The 27,324-nt window shown below is 40.9% G+C and overlaps 1 protein-coding gene across 13 annotated transcripts in view; it reads left to right on the top strand.

The window, feature by feature from the left end:
- DOCK9 (dedicator of cytokinesis 9) overlaps window positions 1-27,324 on the top strand; it is a 154,227-nt gene that overhangs the window by 25,678 nt on the left and 101,225 nt on the right. For all 13 annotated transcript variants that reach the window (XM_023764196.1, XM_014466081.2, XM_023764190.1 and 10 more), the window contains exons 3-7: window positions 13,629-13,718; window positions 17,309-17,391; window positions 19,293-19,362; window positions 21,408-21,503; window positions 22,485-22,619. In XM_023764196.1, the coding sequence (XP_023619964.1) occupies window positions 13,629-13,718; window positions 17,309-17,391; window positions 19,293-19,362; window positions 21,408-21,503; window positions 22,485-22,619 (474 nt within the window). The remainder of the gene's footprint in view (window positions 1-13,628; window positions 13,719-17,308; window positions 17,392-19,292; window positions 19,363-21,407; window positions 21,504-22,484; window positions 22,620-27,324) is intronic.

Below are 27,324 nucleotides of genomic sequence, written 5' to 3'. Positions count from 1 at the left end.
TTTGAAAATGTTTGGATACAGGGCAATCCTCATGTTCTCAGCATTGTATAGAAAAGTGTGGTTAATCCATTTCCCTTTAAATAACATCCTGATTTTTATTTTTCCTCTGTTTCTTTTCCTCTTCGACTTACATGAGGCTGATAATGATCTACAAACCACTGGCCTGAAAAGGAAGCCAGGCCCCGCTATTAACAAAGGGTCTGGAAGTCTCTGATCTCATTTCCCATCTTTTTTTTTTTTTTTTTAAAGAATTTTCTTTTTCTACAGGGTTTTGTCCTCACTTTTTATTATATGCTGCCAAAAAATTACCTCAATACTTTGTTTTGAGCTTTTGATTGGAAAGTGGTTTTTTAAAATAAATTCCTAGAAATTTTCATCAGTCGGAATTCAGTGGCCAACAATGTAACTTTCTGTGAACATTGTGGTTTCTGGGATATTCATGCCCAGGACTGTACCTTCCTGAAAAACCTGGATAAGTAATATTTCTGAATTGACATTGGCCAGAGCTTCAGGAGATGAGCATTTTAATTTTAATTCAAGTCTAATGCCTTTTACAGAAAACAGAGGCAGATCGTTCTTTTATAATCAAATGTGCCTTAAAAAAGAAAAGCATGTTTTTCAGATAGCATGATCAGCTGAGTTGAAGAGTGTGTTGATTTAGCTTATAGTTTATGGTTATTCTCCTTGTGCAGAGGGCTCAGCCGGGAGATGCTTTGCAGTATAAATATATGATATAGTTTCTGCTTTCAAGTTGCTCAAAACTTAGGAGAGGAGGTAATTAATATTAGTAATAAGGAAGAGAATGTGACCAGTGGCATAAACAGGGGCCCATAGGAATTTATTCTATTGAGTTTGAGATAGAGGAGCATTCAGGTGCTGAGAGTCCTTTCAGTGCTGGAAATGCAGAAGCCCAGCCTCAGAGAGAAGGCAGGGTTCACCACAGAAATGTTAGAGTAGCCCCAGGGGTTATGCGCATGAGAGTGCTGATGGGGCCCCCATCTTGGGGAGTACCTTCACTGGGAAGAAGGGAGGTGGGAAGCAGACAGGAAGTAAGAACAGAACCAGGAAACTCGGGGTTTTGGAAGGCAGCAAGAGCAGGTAGAGGAAGGCAGGCAGACTGAGCAGCAGTCACGCACTCCTGGCTGATGAGGTGGGAGGAAGGTCCTTAGAGTCGGTAACTGTCTTTGCCAATGAAGATGTTTTCTAGCCAGGGCTGAAGAAGTGAGTGGGTTCAGCACAGAGATTAGCAGTAAATAGTAGGAGAGAGAAGGAATCATTTGGCTCAGCAATAACATGAGGTTTTTATCAGGATTGGGGAGATGCGAGAAATGAAGAAGATATTAAAGATATTAAAGATGCAAGATATTATGGGGATGTCTTTTGAGGCAAGATGCTTTAGTGATGGGGACTTTGGGGGGAAGAATTCAGGAAAGAGAGGAGAGAGAGTTCTATCTCTGAACTGAAAAGAGAGGACTGGATATTGGGAAATTTAGAGGTGAATTGGGCTCAGGTTGGCCCAGGTGAGGTGCAGCCTCGGGGAGAGTAAGGAGGGTTTGGAAAGCAGGCTATGGGGAAAAGGATGGGGAGGAGCCTGGCTGGTGTGGCTCAGCCGTTGAGCATCGACCGAGGAACCAAGAGGTCATGGATTCGATTCCCACTCAGGGCACATACCTGGATTGTGGGCTCGATCCCCAGTAGGGGGCGTGCAGGAGGCAGATGATGTTTCTATCTCTCTATCCCTCTCCCTTCCCCTCTCTCTAAAAATCAATAAAAACATATTTTTAAAAATCTTCATTAAAAAGAAAAAAAGGGATGGGGAGAGGTAACACTAAGTCATCAAATAGCATTCCTTCTGCTGTCACCAGGGCCACAGCTCTTACCCTTTCTTGCCTTGGTTAATGCAAGAGCCTCCTATCAAGTCTTCTGGATCCTGTCCTTGCTCCCTTCAGCCTATCCCAGCGGTTCTCAACCTGTGGGTCGAGATCCCTTTGGGGGTCGAACGACCCTTTCACAGGGGTCGCCTAAGACCATCGGAAAATACATATATAATTACATATTGTTTTTGTGATTAATCACTATGCTTTAATTATGTTCAATTTGTAACAATGAAATTGGGGGTCACCACAACATGAGAAACTGTATTAAAGGGTCGCGGCATTAGGAAGGTTGAGAACCACTGGCCTATCCTGTTTAAGTAGTTTTTAAAAGGCAGGTCACATGACATCGCTCCTGTGTTTAGAGTCCCTTAGTGAAGGCCCTACCGTGGTCTGAAGGGTCCGTGTCTACCCACTGCCTCTCTGACTGGCCCCCATCTCCCTCCCCACTCTCACCTGCAGCCACACTGGGCCCCACGGAGCGGGGAGGGGCTCCTATGTCACTCCTACCTCAGGGCCTTTTCTCGGGTTGTTCCCTCTGTCTGGTACATTCTTTACCTGGCTGTCCCTCACCTCCTGCAAACCTTTTCCCAGGTCTTACCTTCTCAGTGAGGCCCTTGCCACTGCCATACCTCCAACCCCCTTAGGCGTTCCTGGCCCCCTTTACCTTGCTTAGTTTTATTTTTCTCACTGTATTGCCTATCCGCTTCTAACATATTTACTTACATGTTTATTGTTCATTCATGTGAATGCCATACAGATAGAGGAAGAATTAAACCAAGATGATATCTTATGACAGAGATAGCTTAAGCAGGTGGAGATGTATTTATACTGTATCTATAGCAGTCATTGAATATTGTTCTTTATTATAACTTATTTGTAACTATAAGACTTTATTTTCTCCCCAATAGAAAATAAAATCTCTATGAGAGTAGCAAACCATAATTATTTGGTTTTTATTACAAACCATCCTTTTTTGAAAATTCACCTCTGCATTTGCTAGAGTTCCTACAACAGGGTTTTATCCATGGTGGGCACTAAATATGTATTGAAGAAATGGATGGTTTGGGATCTTGGCACCGGCTGCCTTTGAGGTTGTAAGAGCATAGATCAAGGTGGCAGATCAGGGGAGTAGAAGAGAAGGAGAGACACAATATGTATGCATGCAAAAACAAAAAACAAAAGTCCTTAAAGAAAAAGAAAATCTAGGCTTTGGCCTCAGAACTATGAGATGCCATTTAACATATTACCAGGTACAAATCTTTATGGGTCCACAACCTTCAGGGGTCCTGCTGTGTCCGCACCTCTGCCTTTTTCCTCCAGGGTTGCGTGGCAGAGCCTGGCCACTGCCAAGTGTGTTCTGTGTGGGTTTGAGCAGCCGGTGTCAGCAGCACCTTGAGGGTGTGCATGAAATCCAGAGGGGGCAGATGAAGTTCAGCGAGGTCCTCCGATGTCAGAAGCCCTCGAATCAGGTCTTCCCCATCTGCTTAGCATTTTATCTGCAAAGCATAATCTCTGCTCCATGGTGTTTAAAATAAGAGTTTGGATGGCATCCCAGGAGCGGCAATGCTGCTCTGAACAAGACCAGCATGGTGGTGTGCTGGTAAACGCATGGGATTTGAGTGAAATGCTGTTGGATGCACCAGTGAAACCTTACACATGAATGAGGGGCACATGGGGGAGTGTGCCTTCTGAAAGGCAAGTTCATTGGTATACATATTGCAATATGTAAATAGTGGGCATGGTTTAACATGAAGCATTTTCACTATGCTAGGCGTCCACACAAAGGTATGGTCTCTTTAGCAGCTAGAATTGCGTTCTAAAGATAGACATACAGCACCATACACAGACAACTAGAAAACCAAAGAAACTATGCTTGCTCATACCTCTCTCAAGGTTATGTTGCCGAGTGGAATGCAGTTAACTCAGAGAGATGGTAGGTGCTCTGGGTGATAGGATGGTAGATGCTCTGGGTGATAGGGTCAGTGGCAAGATCCAAGACTTAGTTATGTGACCCTAGATCCGTGATGGCGAACCTTTTGAGCTCGGCGTGTCAGCATTTTGAAAAACCCTAACTTAACTCTGGTGCCGTGTCACATATAGAAATTTTTTGATATTTGCAACCATAGTAAAACAAAGACTTATATTTTTGGTATTTATTTTATATATTTAAATGCCATTTAACAAAGAAAAATCAACCAAAAAAATGAGTTCGCATGTCACCTCTGACACGCGTGTCATAGGTTCGCCATCACTGCTCTAGATGTTAGCCCCAGGTCTGTCTATTACTAATCTGGGTATTTGGATTAGCAATAAACCCTCCTAAAAGTCACTTTTAGGTAATTCAGAGACAACGTTTGCCCTAAAATTTGGATCCTCACAGATGGATGAGAATCCAATGAGATCTGACCGTTCGGGAAAGCTCTTTGTATACCTGGCTGATGTCCTCCTGTTGGGAGGGAGCTGAGGGGCTAGGGTTCTTATTGCAGCCTTCTTCCTCTGGTCTAGGTAACATAGTTCTATTTTTGAGGATAGCCGTTTTAATTGCAAAGCCATGTCATATGGAACAGGTTGAGCCCCTTACTAGGGAGCTGGGCCTGCCACTTGTCCTCTGAATGACCCAAAGGCCACTCCTGGTTTTCTGGATACCACCCCCCAAAACACACTCTCCTCACTTGTGCAGTGGTATTCATGAAGAGATTAAAAACAAGCTTCTTTGTAATACCAAACCAAACATAAGCCAAAAAGTAATCTCTTTTGAAAGGATGAGTCTGCTCACTCAGGATTCTGAACATTGAACTTATTTAGTTATGGTTTACTGCATTTGAACAGGCAATTATAATGTATAATTGGTGGGTTTGAAAAGGTAGCAGAATAAATTTTTTATGACTCCTAAAGGTCTACTGAAATTTTTAAATGTACATGATATTTTAGGAAACAAGACATTATGCAGAAGCTCCGTGATGTCTCATCAGTTGCTGAAACCCTGTCTAATTTGGAACCTCAAGGGATCGCACAACTAAATAGAATAATCTCCATTAGAAAAAATCTGCCCATTCACTCAGCAGACATTTATGTGGTGCCAGATGTTATGCTGGGTGTTAGAGAAGCAAAGGTGAATAGTATAATCGAAGGTTCTCAAGTCTAATAGGAGATACAGGAAGGTTTTTGAGTAATTTCAACAGAATGACACACATGCTCATTGAGGGCAGTGGCTGCAGGAGTCCTGAGGTTGGTATGAGCAGCTCTGCAGCCGGGCAGTGGGGTCGGTGCATTGGGGAGTCAGAAATACCCCATGTTGGAGGGGGAGTCAGAAGTACCCCGTGTTGGAGGGGGAGTCAGAAGTACCCCGTGTGCTGGAGGGGTGGAGAAGGGCAGGAGAAGAGTCAGGAAACGTCAGTACGGCTGATCTTGGAAGGTCTTAGGTCATGTTGAGGAGTTTGGACTTTGTTCTGGTGGCAGTGAGAGTCATTGAAAGCTTTTAATCTGAGGCGTGATGCTACCGTATCAGAGTTTTAGAAAGATGACTGGCAGCTGAGCAGAGAACGGATAAGACGGATGATAGAAGGAAGGCGGGCATGCCAGTCAGGGAGGGTGCTGCACTGAGGTTCATACAGGAGCACCCTCATTCTGTGTGTTGTCATAGGGATGTACAGCAAAGAGAGGCATTGACCTCACAGGGTGACACTTGAGTGAATGGAGAAAGGCAGTTAAAGATGGAAGCTTCGGGACCGTGCAGGAGCTAGTGAAGAGGAGCTATTAGAAACAGAGAGATGTCCGTTTCCCTGCACGTAATCAAGGCTCGGCCCTTGTATGGCTTTAATTAGTTCCTTGGGAGTTGTTTTTGTTGTTGTTGTTGTTGTTGTTGTTGTTAGATCCCTCAGAAACCCAAATAGAATTCCTTCTCCAGCTCTAGACCCTTCCCTTGTCCCATGCTTTGTCCATGTTCTTAATTACTAGTGAATTAAACATTGAAAATTCTCAGGAAACTGTTAGCCTGAAATTGGAAGTGTCTGATCTTAATAGAACATGTTGGTCAGCTGCCAAGACGTGATCTGGCAGTGAGCCGTGGGGCACACCCTGTGTGGACTGCAGTTCCCAGCCGCGTGTGGGACTGCGCCCTCTGCAAAGCAAGTCATCTGCTCTGAAACAACGCATCTGCCAGATATTTGGGAAGGCGTCCTCACTGCTGTGCTCAGTAAGTCGCAGTCATGTTTAACGTGGCCCTGGATACAAAACGTTTAATGTACAGGCAAACCCAGCCGGAGTGTATCTGCAGACATCAAAGGGACCTAACTCCACAGACAAGGGAGGCACCTGTGGTTTGGCTCAGGTCTAGAGACGAAAGGAAGGAGGCGTTGGGAGCCATCTCTCTAACAGGGAGTAGTTGAAAATCCGAGGTAACTTTAGAACATTGAAGTGGACACTATCCACATGGCCCAGTTGGCCCAGTAAAAATTCAACTCAGAGCTTAATCTTTAGTGATGGAGATGGGCCAGGCCCGAGGGAAGCCTCCTAAAGAGCTCTCAGTCTTACCTTGCCCACCTGAGCTCTCATTTCTGACAGCATCCTTTTCCCTCATGGCACTGAGCTCTGGCCCCTCCTACCCCCGCTGCAAGGATGCCCTTCTCCTGGCAGATGATTGCATCAAGCTCTCAACGGTTTGAAGGGATAGTGCTATTAAATAAGTTAAACACAAAAATAAACACTAGTACCGATGCTTTATATGGAATTACAAACAGGAGGGGTTGACTGCTAAGGGAAGATAGTCTATGTTTGAGCCTAAGAGTAGATTGGGGTTGACCAGGTCTGAGATCTGTGGGCTTCTCTGTCCAGCAGGTCAGCAGAATGGCTCTTGGGCCTTCTTCTCTGACTTCAGGCCATCTGCACCTTAGAGGTAAGACAGCAGGTACCTAGGACATTTCCCTGCACTCTGCTCTGCAGCCATGTGGCGACTGGCCAGTTAGAAGAGGACCCTCTTCCTTCATCTGACTCAGCTGTTCTGTTTAGGACACTAGAAGCCATCTCTCCCTGTTTCAAAGCCTGCACTCCTTCTGGCTGCCCCGCGATGTTTGTTTTCTGTCTGAGGCAGGACACTCCCAGCCCTGTGCTCCTTTGAACAGGAGAGACGGGGGAGACAGTCTGTGGTGGATCCACACAGCTGGCTCAGGTTGCAGCCCACCCACTTCTCTGGAATATTGTCTTTAGCTCATTGTTCATGTGGTCCCAGGAGCAGGGAAGGCCATTGTTTCAGTCTCTTAATCAAAACCCTATAAAATAAGATAGTTTAAATACCCAGTGGATATGCATACTTCCCATCAGGAATTAAGAAGGCTGTTTTGTTATAGTTTCATGCTTATGGTAAAATGATAAAAAAAAAAAATCCAGTACCATATGAGTTTCAAGGGTTAGAAAAATAAAGAAATGATGAAATAAAGAAAGCATGTCTTTGTTAACACTCATGCCTCTATTTATTTGAGTCTTTATGGTGAATCTTCCCTCCTTTTAATCCGACAATTCCTTTTATTAAACAAAATAAATGGGGACTATAAATCAGAGCTGTTACAGAATTACTTTTTTTTTTCTGGATGTCTTTTATGTTCTGGTGGCTCACTGAGCAATGCATAGCACTAACATAAACATTTGTGTGAGACAGACTTAAAATTCCATGTTCACAGAACGGTGGAATTTTTAAACCACAAAGGAAACCTGGAAATCCTGAAAACCTCTTGATTTTATGGATGTGGAAAGTTAAAACTTTCCCCCAAGATCACACAGTTAATTAGAGGCAGAGCTCAGATGAGAACTCAGGTTTCCTGGCTCTCAATCCAAACCGCTTTCCAATATCACTTCTCAAATTCTTCCATAGGAAGCTTAATTAAATTATGTGCTTCACGCTGCTCGTGGTTTGAAACACAAGCTTCTTCGTATCCCAGCCTCAGAGGGGTCAAGGTAGTGTGTTGTCTAGCACTGATGGAAGGAAGACAGAGCCTTGACCAGATGGGGTCAGGAATTCTGATAGTAGAGAGGGATTCCAAGTTGAAGCTGAAGAAACAGGGTTGCATCAGGCCATGAGGGAAGAGAAATGGGTGATGAAGAAGAGGGGTGGGAAATATCAGGAAGGCCCAGGCGTGGAGACCTGATACCTCTGTACATTCCCTTTAGATGGCCCATGGCTCTGCCTCCCTGGGGTAAGCATTCAGATGTGGCTCATAGACAATCAGATTCTCTGTTTTTGGAGGCAGTCATTTGAACCAAGAGAAAGTAAAAGTTTTTAAAATAAAAAAGCATCTATTTGAAATTTGTTACTCCAAATTAGATTTTCAGATCACTATTAAATTTTACTCTTCATATTCCGGTGGGGTAAGGCGGGGGCGGGGACGCGGGGACAACTTTGTACTTCTTCATCTCATTCCTTTGGAGAAAAAAGTCTTATACAGATTTACTTGGAGCTCTCAGGTGTTTGTGCATCATTATATAAGGCCTTTGGGTGAGGACTTCCCCCCTTGCTTTCTCTTCTTTAGCAGTTCAGTTATCCTTTTCAATTACTCCAAAATTTTGTGGAATTCCTCATAAGACTCCTGCCCATACTTGGCCACAGTAATTAAGGATTTCTGTGTCAAAGACCACCAGTGTTTAGCCTAAGTAATGGTACTGACCAAATATAGATGATTTTTTAGATTATTATAGTAGTTAGAAGAGGGCTTTTAATTTTAAATTGTTTTGTGCTGTGAGATTTATATCCTAATGGTTGTCTGTCTATGTTTAGATTTAATTTTCAGGTCTTATCACACTTCATAATGTGAAATGTTTTTCCCTTCCCACTTGCAAATGTAGAAAGTTACTTAGTCAGAAGCTACTAAGCTTTCTTAGTAGAATGGAAATCGTATCTTTCCAAATATAAAAATAAAACTGATAGTCTCTGAATGTCCAACCTTGATACTGATTTATCTAAAGTGGACACAGACCCATCTTTTAGCAGGAATATGATTTTAACTGATAGAAAAGTAAAATAAAAAAGAATACCATAACCATGAAAAAGAAAATTAAGCTAATTTTTAAAGAAGGGCTTTAATGTTCATGGAGTATATCTTGGTATTGATTTGAATTCGTTATAAACCAGATAAATAAAACTACAGAAATTTAACGTGAATTGATTTGGCATACAGTTGACTATTACCCGAATGTAACTTTTAATACATAAAAATGTATGGAGAAATTAAAACAGAGAATTCACTTATGCTGTAGACTTCCCTTGTCAATTTTCATCAGAGAACTTTTATAGTAATAGAAAAAACATATGCAAGTAATGGATAATTATTGGTAGGTTTCTATTTCTTTCTCCATTGTCTATTTTATTCATTTATTTATTAAGTACTTGGCACAGAGATACAAATAGAAAGATGCATCTCCTGCCCTCAGAGGAATCCATGGTCTGGTAGGGCAAAAAAAGATGTGCCTGCAAGAGACTTTTGTATAATGGAATCAGAGATGATGAGCTATCAGACAAGCCATCATGGTCTAGCAGTGGTCAGCAAACTCATTAGTCAACAGAGCCAAATATCAACAGTACAACGATTGAAATTTCTTTTGAGAGCCAAATTTTTTAAACTTAAACTATATAGGTAGGTACATTGTTATTAACTTAATTAGGGTACTCCTAAGGCTTAGGAAGAGCCACACTCAAGGGGCCAAAGAGCCGAATGTGGCTCGCGAGCCGCAGTTTGCCGACCACTGGCCTAGGGTCAGTTTTATACTTTGTAAGTCCAAAGACTGGGTTTGGACAATATAACCAGAATTATTTGGGCTCGGATGAATTCACTTGTAGTAGCCAAGCCCTCAAGAGAATATTTAAAAATGTGCATTCAGAACTGGAATTAATAAGCAAATCAGGATGTATTCATTGGCTGTGCGTTCTTCTCTAACTAGTGAAGTCTAAATGGGGATCACATTATAAACAAGTGGGTTGTTGAGGCTGGACTTAGAGCCAAAGCAATGAGTGGGAGACCTTGGCAACTGGTGGTATTACACGGGACTTCTCGTTGGTGCCAAGTCCTGTAGCCCCCCCGTGGGTCCCTGCCTGATGGATCCCAGCCTTTTCTTTTAAAGATACTGAGAGAAGTGCTCTGGTTCAAAGCCCGTTTCTTTCTGTTGGCTCATTCTTTCCCCAGATGAATTAAAACCACTGACTAGCCTGTGGGTTGGTAGGGTTTTAGTGTTGTTTAATTCAAATTTAGAGTTCTAGGAAGTTTTTCCTTTGACATAGAATGATTTTTCAGTTCGAGGATTTAATGGGTTTGTTTCCTTTGTGTGTGTGCAAAGAGCTAACCACATTTATTATGTCTTGATTTTGCCCTTTTAACTTTCCAAGGGTAATAAGCCTCTCTCCAAGTTTCAAGTGTATGCAGTACAAGTACAATTTAGCTTAAGCATCTTTGCCTCAGGACACATCTTTTAAAAAATGTATTTTATTGATTTTAGAGAGAGGAAGGAAGAGGGATAGAGAGATAGAAACATCAATGAGAAACATACATCGGCTGCCACCTGCATGTCCCCTACTGGGGGTTGAGCCCGCAACCCAGGCATGTGTCTGGACCCAGAATTGAACCGCAACCTCCTGGTTCATGGGCTGATGCTCAACCATTGAGCCATACTGGCCAGGCAGTACACATTTTCTTGATGTCCTCTTCTCCTCCGTGTCAAATTTAGACTCCCCTACTCTTTCCTCTCTTACCAGCCTGTGTATCTGTGCTCTTTTTTCTCATATCCCCCTGCAGTAATTATCACACTCTAATAATTTATTTCCTCTGCCATCAGACTGTAAACTCTGTAAGAACTACATTTTATTTAATGTGGTGTCTCCAATGCTAGTTCATTGTCTGTTGGTAAAAAGTAGGGACCCAGTAGAGGGAGGAAGGCGGGAGAGAAGGAAGGGAAAGAGGGATGGATGGATAGACCGACAGATGGATGGAAGGAATGGATGGATGGATGGATGGATGGATGGATGGATGGAGTGATATTTATACTGAACCTTACGTGATCAGTAGGCTATTCTTTGGGAAGAGAAGCCACTATAGTCTATTCTCTAGGTCTAGCAGACATTTTTCTCTGACTTGCCCGCGCTTAGGACACTGATTGAATAGAGGGTAAGTATGGAAACCAGATTGCAGTGTATCCCCTCCATGCTTCTGTCCTAACCTATAGTGTGATTCGCATTTGAAAGATATTTCCATGAAAATGGCAGTATTCTCCAATACTTTAATTAGGAGATGTTCCTAGCCTCTTACAGTCTTATTACAGTTATCTATTGCTGAATTACCCCAAAGTCTAGTAAGACAACAATTTATTGTTTCTCATAATTCTGAAATCTGGGTAGTTCTGCTTTATTTAGAGTCTATGGGGGCTGTGACTTCTTCACTCGACCAGGATAGCTGGAACCAGCTGGAGGCTGGTGGGGCATCTTTCTATATACGGCCTCTCCTTATGACTAGCTTGAACTTGTTCACAGCATGGTGATCTCAGGTGGTGGATCTTTTAATGTGTTTGTTGTCTTTCAAGAAGGAAGAATCAGAAGCTACCAGTTCTCCTAAAGGCTAGGCTTGGAACTGGCTCAAGGTCCCTTCTACCTCATTTTATCCATGTTAAACAGCCCAGATTCAAGGGAAGAGGAAATAGTTTCCACCCTTTGGTGTGAGGAACAGCATGAACATATAGGGAAGGATAGTAGGCATCTAAAAAAGAGGATCTAAAACAGACATACAAAAAGAACTATGAGGATCATAGTTAGGACTTCATCAGTAATGGAGTCAAATCTAGCATTCTGGTATTGGTGGATGGCAATAAACACGTGAATGATTGCTTTAATTATTTGGTAAAGGACAAGTCTCAAATGATTTTTGCTTTCTTTTAAATTGAGAGCATAATGGTACTTTGGTCCATGAGAATCAAAAAGACTCATTTGCTATTATTTTTCTCTTAAAGGGGTGCTTAGAAAAGTATTACATAATTAAAGTTTCTTGAGTTGGCAATTCGCTGGGAAAATTTTGTAATACATTTTCTTTCTTCTTAGTCTTGTGATGGGAAATGGGCTGGAAATGACCCTAATAGTCCTGTTTCTTAGCCTGAGCCATTTCCTGAACATTTTTGAAAGTATAATCATTAGTTTATAAAATCCTGATAGACCCAAATAATCAAGATAAGGACACAATAAGTAAGAATATTAAGAAGTTTACACAAACACAAGAGGTCAATGGAGGAAAAAGAGGACATATGTAATACTTTCAACAATAAATATTTAAAAAAAAATAAAAGAGAAGAGAAAATATAAAAAATAAATAGAATCTGAAAAAAAGAAGCATACACAATTTCTTAAGCAATTCCCCTTTACTAATATTAGTTTTGACAGTCTCTTATAATTTATGTTATGTTGAAGCTTTTTGAGTAGATTGTGCCTCTGCAAAGCTTAGTCACATATCTCTATGGCATTTCATGTGAACAGGTGAGTAATGAGAATCACCCTTTGTTTGAGATATTCGCAAAGAAACCAAGACACCCAGGGTCTTACAAGCCCTCTTGGAGGCTGAATGAATTAATAATCCACCTGTGAAGGATTTTGGTGGAGAATAGAGTTCCTTCCTTCCCTTCCTGTAGAATTAAGGGATCCTTATTCTAAAAAACGGGAGGTAAGATTAATTTCAAAGATGGACACAGTGCAATAAGAGAATATATATAGGTGAATCAAACACAACACAGAGAAAACGTGGGCAGGAAATAAAATTAAGTTATACATAAAATATATGCCCTGGGGTTCTCCACCTCTACAGGTTCGGGGGATTTCAAATTTGACCCAAAGCTGCTTCTTATCAAAGGAAGAAGAGAAACAGCCGGGACAGGTGCTGGGAGACCCCAGCTTAGTAATTAGCCAAGAAGAGCCAACAGGGTAGATTCCGTTAGCAAAATGTTTCATGTATGCTGTTTGATGATCAGTTAATAGTTCCAAGGATTGTAGTCCGTGGGAGAGGAAATCTTTCTGAAGTCTGAGGTCCTGTTTCCTGTATTGACATTACTGTTCCGCCCAAACAACGTTAACTGGAATAGATGTGCATCTGCCTCAAGTCTTGAGGCATTTTGTTATTTAAAATAAGCATTGAAGCCTCATGAAACAAGAATAGGTCTAAGGCTCATAGGAGGGGAGGTAGAATTCGCAATTCATAGATTCAGTCGGCAGATACTAAATAAGGGCCTTCAACCTCTCTGGTTACCTTGCTCTTGGGCACTGGAGATGTGGTAGTGAACACAGACATAAAGGGCAGTTCAGAGATGGATAGTGGCGATGGTTGCACAGCAGTGTACCTGTACAATGACACGGGACTCTACAATTGAAAATGGTTAAAATTGTAAATTTTATGTCATATCTATTTAACTACAATACAGAAAGATAATTGGGGCAAGTAAAAAGCAGTGTGATGGGACTAGATCAAGTACCTGGGGGGTTAGGGACTCTTTGAACGGGCCTCTGCCTTACTGGGGGGAGCAGAAGGGCCCCCGGGAGTGGCCATTGGGCCCTGATCCAGAAAGAAGCAGGGTCGTGGCCCGGCATGACTTTTGAATGGTAGGGTGTCAGGTGGGCTCTGTTGTGTGACCTGAGGAGGAAGTGGCAGAGACCGAAGTGACTGTACATGCCAGGCCTGCGACCTGGAGGCTGCCCTCCCTTCTTCACCTCACTCAGCCCTTGCCTGGTGCTGTCCTTCACAGACTGCCATCCTGAGACGCCAGGGCCGCTACAGATGCTCCACGGTTCCTGCACACGCACAGGAGGAAGCGCAGAGCTTATTTGTTACAGAGGTAATGTGTTTCTTCTACATTCATGTACGTTATTTTAGTCCTTTTTTCCCAAGGCTGGCCTCCCCCACCCCCTTTTCTTTAAATTTTAATGATGTTTTCAAGACAGTGTCAGGGAAGTAAGTATATATATTTTTTGTAATGGAAGTTAAAATCAGAGGATGACATGCGGTTTTCAGAATCCAAAACTTAGAAATGCCAAAGGGGGTCATTTCTGACAACAGAACATGAAAATTCTGCAGGAGCTTATGAAATAAAGCCACTGGGTGTAATGTCAGAGGCTTCGTCATGGATATTTAATGGAGACTCGGCACACACATTTATGTAATCATTTACACTATTACATATTTATACTTGGAACTTACCTTCAAGACCAGTTCAATTTCAATATTTATAAAGTGGCAGGTGAAAATGAGCTGAGTCTGCCCATCCCTGATCAATGTGTGGTCACTATTACTTTTGTTTTAACATACAAGTAATGATCATCATGAGGAAAGAAAAGTTATTGCATTTAGATTGCTGGTTCCCCCCATCCCTCCTCCCCCCCTCTCCCCCACCTTGGGGTGTTAGTTTCTTCCTCCAGGTGCTTTTAGGTAGGATGAACTAATTAGATGTTTTAATGTTCTTTCTTGAAGTGCTCCTTCATTGAAGTACCTGGGGGGTTAGGGGCTCTCTGAATGGGCCTCTGCTTTACTGGGAGAGCAGAAGGGCTCCTGGGCATGGCCATTGGCCCTGATCCAGAAAGAAGCAGGGGCCGTTTTTATCCTCATTTTCTAGATGATAAATATGTCTATTGCTAAATTTGCCCACTATAATGAAATTATGCTTTTATAAGTGAAGACCAATTAAAGTAACATGATTTAATTTCCATGGAGATTTTTTTTAAAAAATTCAGTATGTATTTAAAATTTTTCAAGTGTGTTCTCTCATCTTTCTGAAAAGGTAACTTTTTATCTTGCCTCCTTTGCTATTATATTAGTAAAATTAGTTCTAGACAAATACAACCAGGTATGTTTATATGATCTTAAATGTTTATTTTAAAACAGGATGTAGGCAAATTGTGACCGACAGGCAAACTCTGGCCTGCAGCCGGTTTTTATAAATAAAGTTTTGTCGCAGCACAGCCACACCCATTTGTTTACCTATTGCCTGTGGCTGCTTTTATATCACAGCTCAGAGTTGAGTGGTTGCAACAGAGACAGTATGTCCCTCAAAGCTGGAAATGTTTGCGATCTGGCCATTTGCAGGAAAAGTTTGTTGACTCCTGTTTTAAAGCCTGCAGCAAAATTATTAATTACTAATTCAGTTTTCCCAGTTGCTTAAAAAATACGGTTTTTGAAGGGCAGCTCTCCATTAAGTTCTTTAATCGCTGCAGGTTGAGCAATAGCGGCTCCATCCTCTGCTGCGGGAGCCAACATAACTAAGCCCTCTGGAGAGCCTTCCCTTGGGTGGAGTGGAACAGCACTTCCTCTCCATCCTCTCGTCCCGAGGAGAATGACCTAATGGCTTTTTAAAAAACAACTTCAAAAAACCTGCAGTAGAAGTTCAAAATATTATTGAATTTCACAAGTTTGAAAGGTCAGTCATGAAATCAGATCTCTATGCTTTTAGAGATATGGTTCTGTGGATACTGATTTCTGATTGAACCCATTGTCTCCTGGACTTTCCACGTCCCAGAGGGATGGGTGTTGCTTGCCTTATTCTGTTTCTACCTTGGAATTTAGTAGGTGCCTGCTGTGTGGGCAATCAACAATGGCTTATTAAATGAATGAACCACTGGCTGCTTAACCTGGCTAACTGTGCTTTTTGCAGTTCCTTATAATTTAACATATTTAAATATTATAATTTTGTTTCTTACTAGTTTTATCTAAGGTATTAAAAATTTGGGCACTCGGGTATTCCGTTCATAAATGCACACGATCATGTATGTCTGCATTGTGTATGTTTTAATTGGGCAGGTGCATTTTATACTTCAGAATGGTTGTAATGACCTGCAAGAGACTTGGGTGGCACAACTTCAGTGGCCCTGCTCTATGCAAAACCACCATGGCCCTGAGTGCTGCTGCTGTCCCCGATTTGGCTTCCAGAACAAAGAGAATAGGGGCTCGTCCATGAGACTGTATAATACACAGTCAGACTTGACTTAGTGATAATGGACCTACGGACGGTAGTGGGAAAATCCAAATCTAAGGATAATTCTGAAATCATACTGGTTTGGGAATGTAATTTTAAGTGTGGATATCTGATGTTCTAAAGGTGAAAATGCTTTGAAAAATTTTTGAAAGCATTTACAAGAATAAAATAGTATTTAAAAAACATTTGTAAGTACAGAGAAGAGAAATTGAAAAGTTGCTTAGCTCGCACACCTAACCCTCTTCTTAACCCTTCTCTGCTATTTATCCCACCTCTCCTATTTATCTTACCTTAATGATAGCAAAGCTTACACTACCTTCCCTTTACAACCTTGCCAGTCAAGTGCTTATAGAGAGCCTGGCACAGGAGAAGCACTTGCTGTTGTTGCTGCAATTCTTTTCATGATTTTGGGGTGAAGGAGAGTTTGCCTCAAAAGGCCTTCTGGCATAGGCTAAGAAATAGATAAAAAGGTTCACAATTAAACAATGAAGAGAAGTAAGCCGAAAAGAGACTTTGTTCATGTTAGATATAGCCAGCATCAAATCAACTCGGTAATACATACATGCATTTATCTACCTATGTTTTCACTTATTCACTAGCCAGCATCAAATCAACTCGGTAATACATACATGCATTTATCTACCTATGTTTTCACTTATTCACTTTTTTTTGCCATACTGAAGTCTACATACATGTAGTCAAGAGCTGATCACACAGAAAAATTATTTGGGCTAAGCTGATGGTAACTAAATCAAAGACTTCACCTATAGATTTCGACTTGTTCGTATTTGAAGATCTGGAAGATCTTATAATCTTAAGACTGTATGTGCTACTCAGTGAATCCTGCTGCGTAGATGAATGAAAGACACCATGCTGGCCCACTGAGTCTGTCTTTTAGGAGGTAGTCGAATGCAGCCTCTGCAGGTTAGTGTCACCGATAGAATCCTTGGCAATGGAGCGCTGCATACGTTGTGCATTCTGTACACACATGCACGTACACACGGAGATGTCATGGTGCCCCTGTGAAATGGAATCCTTCCTCCTAATACCTCACTCTGTCCCTTACAAATAGAAGAAAAAGCTGAGGACAGATTTATATAATATTGACGAACAAAGCCAGTTGTAATATTAGTAAATACCATGAAACTGTCTTATGGTTCACACTCTCTGTTCACTTTCATATTCTAGTAGAGGCCACACAACTTCTTAAGAACCAAATGCTTTTAAGTCAGAAACTGTACATTGTAATGTAAATGTAGCGGGAGGAGGGGATGTGTGTCTCCTGTAAAATCTGCTCTCAGATCACACTTAACGTGACCCCTCTCCCAAGGGGGATGTTTAAGTGCTTCTTAAGCTTCACGGGAATCTCTGATGATGGAATTTCAGGCACAAGAGCATTAAGGGGGAATGATTTTTATTTTTCTCATATACTTTCTGTTTTTTTAATCTACCCCCAATAGTGCATCAAAACCTATAACTCTGACTGGCATCTTGTGAACTATAAATATGAAGATTACTCAGGAGAGTTTCGACAGCTTCCAAAGTAAGTAAATGGGCAGACCACACAAGGTGGGGTTGTACACATAGGGAAAAGTCTTTGTACTTAAAATGTTTAGGGAGATACGTACCTTCTAGCAATCAGAGTAATCGGAGAAACTATTTCTACATGGTTGTATGATATGGGATAGCTGTTGTTTACAGGGCATGTGATAACAGGACTCAATCCCAGTACTCTGGGATTGGCAGGTGGTAATAAACACATGGATGGTTTAATTACTTCCAGTGGTTCTTTTCAGGGTGCCACTGATAAAACACAAACAGGTGAAATTTTTTCAGTGAGAAATAAAAACAAAGAAAATGTAAGGGTTTTGAAATATGCTACAATGTGTTTTATCTTAAAAAGAATATATATTTTTTAAATATACTTTTATTGATTTTTTTACAGAGAGGAAGGGAGAGGGATAGAGAGTTAGAAACATCGATGAGAGAGAAACATCGATCAGCTGCCTCCTGCACACTCCCTACTGGGGATGTGCCCACAACCAAGGTACATGCCCTTGACTGGAATCGAACCTGGGACCCTTGAGTCCGCAGGCCGATGCTCTATCCACTGAGCCAAACCGGCCAGGGCTAAAAAGAATATTTTAAGAAACAAAAATTTTTTTGTTTTATTTTATATTAAATAAATGAAAATTTAAAAAATTCTACTGAATAAATTTTATGTTAAAAGTATATCAAAGAACAAGCATTTCCCCAGACAAATTTCTTTACCTCCTTTAAAGTATTAACTCATTCTAAAATACACCAAAAGCAGGTACATTTAGATTGATTAATGGTGGTTAAAGTAAACCAGGGATAGGTAGGTCTCACCTTGAGAGGATGTCTGTTATAAAATGGTACACCCATAAATGATGCAGTTGGCAAATTTAAATATAGTTCAGTATGAAAATTGAAAGCAAATAATGATGGATTGTGTTTCAAAAGTAACCATCGCCAATGAAAATTTTACTTGAGATCCTATTAATATGTTTTTCTTTGTGTTTGTTGCACCTATGGGTTTGATTTGTTTATACTATTCTTGATGGATCTCGCTATTTGTTTTTTCTATTTGTGTGGTTCAGCCACTCCTTAAGCGTGTTTAGCCAGCTCCCCAGATGCCTTTTTTTAAACCTCAGCTGAGAACACTCTCCTCCAACATTATCTTCTCCAGATGGGTGTGCTTCTTAGTTCTATGTTCACTCTGTACTCCTGTGGGGATTTTTTAATTCTTCCCATTTGATCAGATTAACCTATCTTCACTGATAGTCTTGTTCCTACTTTTCTCATGGCTAAAAGAGAATAGACTGTGAGATATATTGTACTTCCTATCTATATGATATTTTGCTTTTACTGCTGGTAGACTTCACTTTTTGGCATAAATAAGAGTTTCTGGTTATTGTGATGAGGATGAGAGGGAAGATTGTAACAGTGACTAAGAACATAGATTCTCTTCTATCTCTGCCTAAGTCATCTACTTGCTCTGCTCTCTGTAAGCTTCAGTTTCCTCATCTATTACTAGTGAATGGTCTGAACACCAGTCCCCGCATCAAAAGGACTAAAGGAGAAAACACGTGAAGTACCCAGCACAGTGCCTAACACATAATTGTTTAATAAATGCCAGCCGATATTGTTACTGTCATGTTTTTGTTGTTAATGCCTACCGTGTCTTTATTTATTAATAGCTTTCCCTTTTTAAAATACCTATGTAGCTCCCAACAAGCTATGGATAGCTTTTGGGGTTCTCTTAACTCCACTGTGAAAAGCAGTGGCACTGATGGTTTTTATCTTATCTGAGTGGGCCAGTTTGGGGTTTGTTAAATGCTGGTTCCTCTGATGGGAGAAGAAATGCAGCATCTCTCCAGGGACCAGGTAATTATAAAACATGTTCTTTTCTTCTTTTTAAAGCAAAGGAGCCAAGTTGGATAAACTTCCAGTTCATGTCTACGAAGTTGATGAGGAGGTTGACAAAGACGAGGTAGGATGATCACTCACAGATTTTAAAATTGATTTCTTTTACAGACTTAGAAGACTAATTAGAAAATTACCAACATTTACCCAAAACAGCAGTTGGAATGTTTCTTGAAACAGGGAAGAATTTTACTAAATGTGTTGTTTGACTGATTGAAATAAAGTTTCCGTTTCAACTTGACTACTTAGCATACGCAGCATGTTCTCCTGGCCCTGTTTATTTGTTCAGAGATCATTTTCAAAGGCCTGGGTAAGATTTGGCTGCACTGTTAAGAGATATCAAGATTACTTAGACCTTAAGTTTATGTTGTTTTTCTTTTCTTTTTTTAAAAAATATATTTTTATTGATTTTAGAAAGGGAGAGAGAGATAGAAACATCAACGATGAGAGAGAATCACAGATCGGCTGCCTCCCACACGCCCCCCACTGGGGATGAGCCCGCAACCCGGGCACGTGCCTCCCCTCCCCCCGGAATCGAACCCAGGACCCCTCAGTCCACAGGCCGACACTCTATCCACTGAGCCAAACCAGCCAGGACTATGTTGTTTTTCAACAGGATGTCTTAAAACAATCTGGTAGCCAGTACATTTTAAGTTGCTGTTTTTCAGTGATTGCATTGAGTGAAGTATGTAGTACCCAGAAGCTCTGATGTTAACAACCACTTCTCCTATTGTTGGAGAAACGATAATGGCTAGGGAAGTGTACAAAGACAGCAGGGCGTGAAGGGGACTATGTCCACTGAACATGGGAAACCTACTAAAAGATGGTGCTGCCCGTCTCGTATTTCTCTTTCTCCCCTACTCACTTTTGGGTACCTAATCGTGAGTGTGGTTTTTCTTTTCTTTTTAAATTGTCAGCTAAGCCAATAACACCAGCCCCTCATGAACTTTAACAATGTCCTTGGTAGCAAATTATTTTAGAAACCGCTTTTTAAAAAATAATTCTGAGAAGAGGAGGTAGTCATTCAAAGTGAAAAGCAAGATATTAAGAATGTGGTGCTGATTAATAGTAAGAGGAGGACCAAGTAAAATAATGCATGCAAGGGCACACAAAACAAACTGTAAAATCATGGACAGATAACTTATTTCTGTTATTGCTAATAATAACAACAGTAAAACCACCAATATTAATATTGAGCTGGTCTAACACACAGTATACAATGGGCCTTTATGCAGTCGTCTGCTTGTGCAGAAATGAGGATCGTAATTAGAGACTAGTTTTAGGAGGTGTGAGCTGGGCAAACTGACACTGTGTGGCCTTCTCTTCCCAGAGCACCTACTGAAGGGTACACTGAGCACAGCCTTAAAGGGGGGAAGAAGCCATAAGGGAGCACTCTTAAAGAGTGTGCGAGGCTGTGGTGGAAGACTTGCTGGATTGTGTATTTGTGTGTATATATTTCATCGGTCTGTTTATTATGTGTACAAATATATGCCTATATTTTTAGCAGCCACCCCCTTAAACCCGGATCTCAGAGCTTGGGGTCAGAACTTGTTTCTTTACTTTTCTAGCTGTTTCCTTCGCTTTTCTAACTCCTTCTTTCTTCTATCCCTGTTGCATTCTTCCCTCTCTTTCCTTGTTTTTCTGGTTGCCCCACCATGTTACCTGTCGTTTCTTTATTGCCTCACATTTCCTTCCTTCCTTCCTTTCTTTATTCACCTTCCCCTGAACCAAGCCTCTGGGAAGTTTTCCAGGAATTTGCTTTTGTCCTTCAGTCATAGGGGAGTGTCATTTGAAAACATTTTTCATGAAACCAGGCAAGACCTTAGAACTTGAGTGGTCAAGTATGGTATGTACTTTCTGTGGCTCATTAAACACTTAAAAATAAAAATTTGTAGTGGAACTAGCTTTGCCTTTTCATGGGCTAGGGTTTTCAGAAATGTAGGTTTGTCCCTCTCTTTCCCTGTTAAGTGGACTCTAGAGTGACTTGTAGGTGTTAGTGTCAGATGGTTACTCCAGTAAAGGGGCAAGGGGCAACCAAATGAATGATTGTTCCACTAACCAGACTCACAGCAAATAACAGAGATTAATTGCAATGTTTTCCTTCGCTCCCAGGATGCTGCCTCCCTCGGCTCTCAGAAGGGTGGGATCACCAAGCACGGGTGGCTGTACAAAGGCAACATGAACAGTGCAATAAGCGTGACCATGAGGGTAAGGAGGCCCATCGCCCTGTTGTCCCCTCTGATTAAACGTTTTTTGCCGTAGGTCTTAGGAATAATGCTCAAGATGAATGAGCGTGCTGTTCTTTCTGACAAAAGTGACGTTGTCTGGTCAGTAAGATGCCTCCCTTTGGTTAGTAAGATTGACCCCCATTCGTACAGACCCTTCCACCCACTTACCCGTCACCCTGTCACCACCAGTGTGAAGAGATCATGGACCTGGTATGAAGGTGTGATGGGCTAACACAGGCTTTTTTCTCTGTATTGACTACAAAAATGATACTTGATACCTCAAAGAACGTCATTGAGAAGCTAAACCTAAGCACTTTTTCAAAGGTCTACTGTGACAAAGTCAAGTGAAGTGGAAATTGAGGACTAAAGGGAAAATGGTTACATTGGGAGAAGGTTGCAAAGAGGACAGTAAACCCAGAGTAAAAAACTACCCAGGACAGAAATAGGGCCAGAGAAAGACCAGGATAATAATAAAGAGAAAAGAAGCACTGGAAGGGGGGAGGGTGTAGGATAGACAGGGAGATATCAAATCGGGGAAAATGCTGACTGTCTCAGTCCTGAGGCTGGGAAATCGCTCAGAGTCACGAGGCAGAGAATGGTTTCTGTGCTGTGTGAGCAGAAACCCTGGGGATTTGAGAAAGTTTCCATCCCTCTGAACTGCATCCCAATTCGGAACTCACTGCACTGCTTTTGGGTAGTTATATAAAAATCCCAAATTCTGTGGGTGAGAAAAATGACCTGTAGATGTGAGGTGAACCACCTCCTAACATCTACAGGTGAAATTACTAGATGTGAAGGAGAGTCTTAACTCACCCAGTTACCTGGGGGCATTGGCCAGAATTAGATTCGATTTGGGGAGAATTGAACTGGTTTTAATCTATGTGTCGAATTGTGAGTAATTGCGAGAGATTGTGATTCTTTTCATTTTGAAACAATAGCTGTGTATGTATTTTTCTTTCAGTCATTTAAAAGACGGTTTTTCCACCTGATTCAACTTGGTGATGGATCCTACAATTTGAATTTTTACAAAGATGAAAAGATCTCCAAAGAGCCAAAAGGATCGATATTTTTGGATTCCTGTATGGGTGTGGTTCAGGTAAATATGAAAAGAGTTTTATCAAGTTTTCTTATTTGTAAAGGTACCATCTGTGAATTAGCAGATCGAAGCAAACACTTCCAAAAATGGCAGTTTTGTGGTAGGAATACAATAGCTGACTTTAAATGAGAAAAGGCTTATTTTCATCACTTTAACAGATGGCAGGTATCACATAGAGGCAGAATTATGTTATAGTAGCCACAAATGCTCTTGTGCATGAGTTCTTGTGTCTAAAACATGGCTCAGCCACTTTTTAGTTGTGTGATCTTGGGCAGCTGTTACCTGTTGTTTCATTTGCAAAATTCAAATAGTGATAATGTTTCCTGAGTAGGGTAAATTGGAAGATTGGATGAGCCAACTTGAAAATATTTAGAACAGTTCTTAGCATTTCAGTGATGACTTTTATCGCAGTACCAATGGCAGAGTAGTATATTGGTCAAGAGATTAGTTTAAGATTCAAACTGAATTCAAATCCCTGCTCTCCCACTTACCCACTCTGTAACCTTGGAGATACTTCTTAACCTGTCTGTGCCTCAGTTTCCTCACTTGTTAAATAGGGATGTTAATAGTATTGAGTATGGTTTCTGAGAGGATTAATTAATGGATGTATGAGCTTAGGACAGTGCTGGCACATGGCAAACATTCAGCAGCTAGTATTAGATATTTTTATCCTAGTTCTGCTGCACTTGTAGAATTATTCTTAGAATTTTTAAATTATATATAGCATATGAATATGTACATATTATAAATATCAGGCAATACAGATAATGTGGAAGTCCTCATTGACCCCAATTTTTCCCTTTTCCAAAGACCTGCTTTTACCAATTTGGCATTCTCCTTCCATACCTTTACAGAATTGTCTTTGAAAGTTTTCCCATCTATCCATCCATCCAGCCATTCCCCTGCCATTTTTCAGGCAGCAACTTACAAGGATTCATAAAACACAGAACACCATAAATTTCAAGTGGGTTTGAAAGCAGAAAGGTAAACAAAGAGTCAGGGTAGGGAGGAGATAAAGTGGAATCAAGGAAAAAGTATGTTACAAAGACCTAATTAGGTGGGCAACCAACTGGACCCTATACTTCCCAGCTTGGAGACCCATGCAGGCGCACAGCACCCATAGATACAATCTAATTAGTCAGAAGCTGCCTGAGCAGTCTCAGAATGAAGATCATTCAGGCATTTCTCTTGGGGGCCCTCATACAGAGGGCACACTGTGGGATTAATGAACAGTCTCCTTGACAACTCCTCACAATAGATACAGTCACCATTATCAGAGGAGTCTTCCTTAAAACGACTCAGTGTTGCCTAATGACATCAGCCTGAATCTCAGTTCTATAAGAAAGGTTGTTTTGTGGAACCAGTGTGGTTAAGGTTAGATACATAGCTCTCTGGTTTGACCCTCAGGTATACTTGTTTACTTAAAATTAAATCACATTTTCATCTAAGTAATTGTTCATCTGATGTAAACAGTCAGTGCAGAAAGGTAACACTAAAGCCACATTCCTGCCTGCATCAGCCCTACTCCCCCATTCTCCACTCTCCTAAAATGATCATTTTCAACTCTTTTCATTAGTTTTTCTGTATTTGTCTTCATATTGCTAGATAAGGAGTGTTTGTATTCTTCATTCATCAGTTGAGGACATTATGTGCTAGTGATGAGATTGTAGCTCCTGCCACCCTCCTTTCTGCTCTAATCTGGACTACAGTTGACCCTTGAATAGTACTGGGTTTATGGGTGCCAACCGCATGTAGAGTCTAAAATCCATGCATAGCTTTTGACTCTCTCAATATTTAGTGATAGCTTGCTGTTGACCAGAAGCCTTACCAATAACACAGACAGTTGATTAACACATATTGTGTATGTTATACATATATACTGCATCTTTATGTTTGTTTACATTTTGCTCAACTACGAATGGTGCCATGTATGGTCTCTAAGCGTGTGCAGAATTTTTTATAAATTTTAACTTTGTATAATAGATTTCTGAATATTCAATAGTAGTACATTATAAAATAGACTAATATCTATATATAATTTATTCATTTATGATATAGCTACCTTTTTCTTAACTTTCCATATTTTAGGCTATGCAGCTCATCTGCAAGTTTTTTCACATTGTCCCAAATATCACATGTAAGTGGACTCGTGCAGTTCAAACCCATGTTAATGAAGCATCAAATGTAATTCATTTTTTAGCTTCTGCACAGCTACCATCCTGAAAATTCCCTTTACCTTCTTCCCTATATTGGAGTCCCTGTTTTGAGAATCCTATGTTGTTTTCTTTCTTGATTTACTTTCTTGTTTTGGAGGAATACATCCTCCAGTAGTTTCCTGAGGAATCGTGTGTAAAATGTTAATATTTTGAGGGTTAGCATATTTGCAACTATATTTTTGCATTTATACTTGACTAATAGTTTGGCTGGTGAAGATTTTCAAGGTAAATTTTACCTTAGAATTTGAAGGCACTTCATTAACTTTTAGGTACTCGTGCAGAAAGGTGAGGTGGTGCTAAGGCTCACTTCATTTATTTCCCTTCTCTCAGGGACCCCAGGCCTGCCCCCTGTTGTCAAATATCTGAAAACAGTTGTTCCCCTCTATTCTGTCCAGTTTTCTAGTAGTTATAATGGGAGAGTAAGTCCAGACCCTGTTCATTCATCATGGCCAGCAGTAGAAGTTGGTGGTCTAAACTCAGATGTTTTCAGGGGCTAAGCAGGTAACTAAGTGAAAGAAGAGGCCTGATTGTGAAGCAATAGGGCAGTGATGGCGAACCTTTTGAGCTCGGCGTGTCAGCATTTTGAAAAACCCCTAACTTAACTCTGGTGCCGTGTCACATATAGAAATTTTTTGATATTTGCAACCATAGTAAAACAAAGACTTATATTTTTGATATTTATTTTATATATGTAAATGCCATTTAACAAAGAAAAATCAACCAAAAAAATGAGTTCGCGTGTCACTTCTGACACGTGTGTCATAGGTTCGCCATCACTGCAATAGGGAATGCTGGGACTGTGACAAACTGGGGACAGGTGGTCCCATTTAAAGAGGACTGATACTGCTGAGTGGAAATACCAGCTCAGGGTTGCCAGGCCATTGGGTTTTTTCAAGAGGGGCAAAAATACAGAATTTTAGTTAAACCTTGGTGTTCTTAATTATTGCTAACTAATTTAAAAAACAAAAACTGTAAAACTAAAAAATAAAAATAATAATAAAATGGGATGGGGTGGAATACGCGAAAGCGTATTTGGGCCCTGGTTCAAGAGGATAGCATCACTTAACGTTCACTGAAAATTAGTGTACGCCATCAGCTAATTGGCATGTGGATAACTCCTGGCTGGTAACCCAACCTCACCTGAAAGCTGCCACTGTAGAAACCAAATGTTTAATCAGAGTGTATAGTAAGGAGTACCAGAGTGAATTGCCAGTGATAGCAAGTTAACTTCTTGTGTGGGACTCCCAAGTAGGAGTTTGATTTATATTTTTAAGTTGAGAGACTTTTCAAGTTACTTTTTAGTTGAATTTTCTGGCATTTGGAAAGTAGGAAGTAATTACTTTGTTTTATAGGAGTTTTGGTGCCCGTCTTCAGCACAGTGCATAAATGATTTATTTATAAGCACAGCATGCTGGGCTGTCATTCATTATGGAGTGCATTTTAGAATCGAAGGTTCTGATTTCAGTGGACATCTCATCCTTCATACTCTTTTTGCAGAAATGGCTGATGGTGTTTTTCATTTAATGAATTGTATCTAAGGCTTCAAAAATTTAAAAACGCTTGTTTTCATCCACATTTATTGTAAACTAAGCTCCAAAAGTTGTGGTTTAAGTGTGTTGGGGTTTTAAAAGAATACATCGCTATTGGACATTATTGCAAAATTAGTTGATTAATGCTATGAGTTCAAAGAAATGCGTAAAGTAAATTTTTAAAATGGACCTGAATGGAATCCAGGTTAGAATGTTAAGCCCTAAAAGTATTTTAGAAGCTTGGAGTGATTATAGTTGTTTTATAGATAAGGAAACAGGAATAATCCAGGATCAAGGCCTCATGTCTCCTCCCGCCCCCCTTTTAACTTTTCACTTTTCATAATTGTGAGTATGTGAGGAATGTGGGGGAAAGAAAACTCGTTTCTCTTCCAGACTTGGCCTCGGATTCTTGCCTTGAAGTGTAAGTGAGGTCCAGGGCAGCAATTAGGGCGCCCACAGCGTGCAGTCTGCACAGTAGTTTGTGTGGCTTTGCCGGGAGCGGCTCTCTCCTTCATATTTCTGAGAACTGCACAAAGATGCCTTTGGGATGGTGGCCCTGTCCCTGAGACCTGCGTTCAGGAGCCCCCACAGGGACTGCAGCTAACCAGCTAGAATTTTAGTGGGTGAGGGGTCGGCTCTGCCCTGAACAGGTGGCAGGAGTTTGTGATTTCCCTCAGCCTGGACCCACAAGAAATCTTGTGCCATGGTCCTTAGAGCTTGATCGCTATCTAATGCAGTCACCCCCAGGGGATGTTTGGTAATATCTAGAGCCATGTTCTGATCTGGACAACTAGAGGGGAATGCTACTGGCATCTAACGGGATGTTAGTAAAACACCTACAATGCATAGGACGCTCCCACACAAGAATGATCAGCCCCAAACATCAGTAGTGCAGAGCTGGAGAAACCCTGGCATGTTGATCCTTCATCATTTAATGCACATGGACTACTGTTTTTATAC

This window comes from Myotis lucifugus, unplaced genomic scaffold (genome assembly GCF_000147115.1).
Source record: "Myotis lucifugus unplaced genomic scaffold, Myoluc2.0 scaffold_320, whole genome shotgun sequence".
In the NCBI taxonomy this organism is placed as follows: Eukaryota; Metazoa; Chordata; class Mammalia; order Chiroptera; family Vespertilionidae; genus Myotis; species Myotis lucifugus.
The sequence above is the reverse complement of the archived record's forward strand: the minus strand, read 5'-3'. Positions and strand labels throughout refer to the sequence as shown.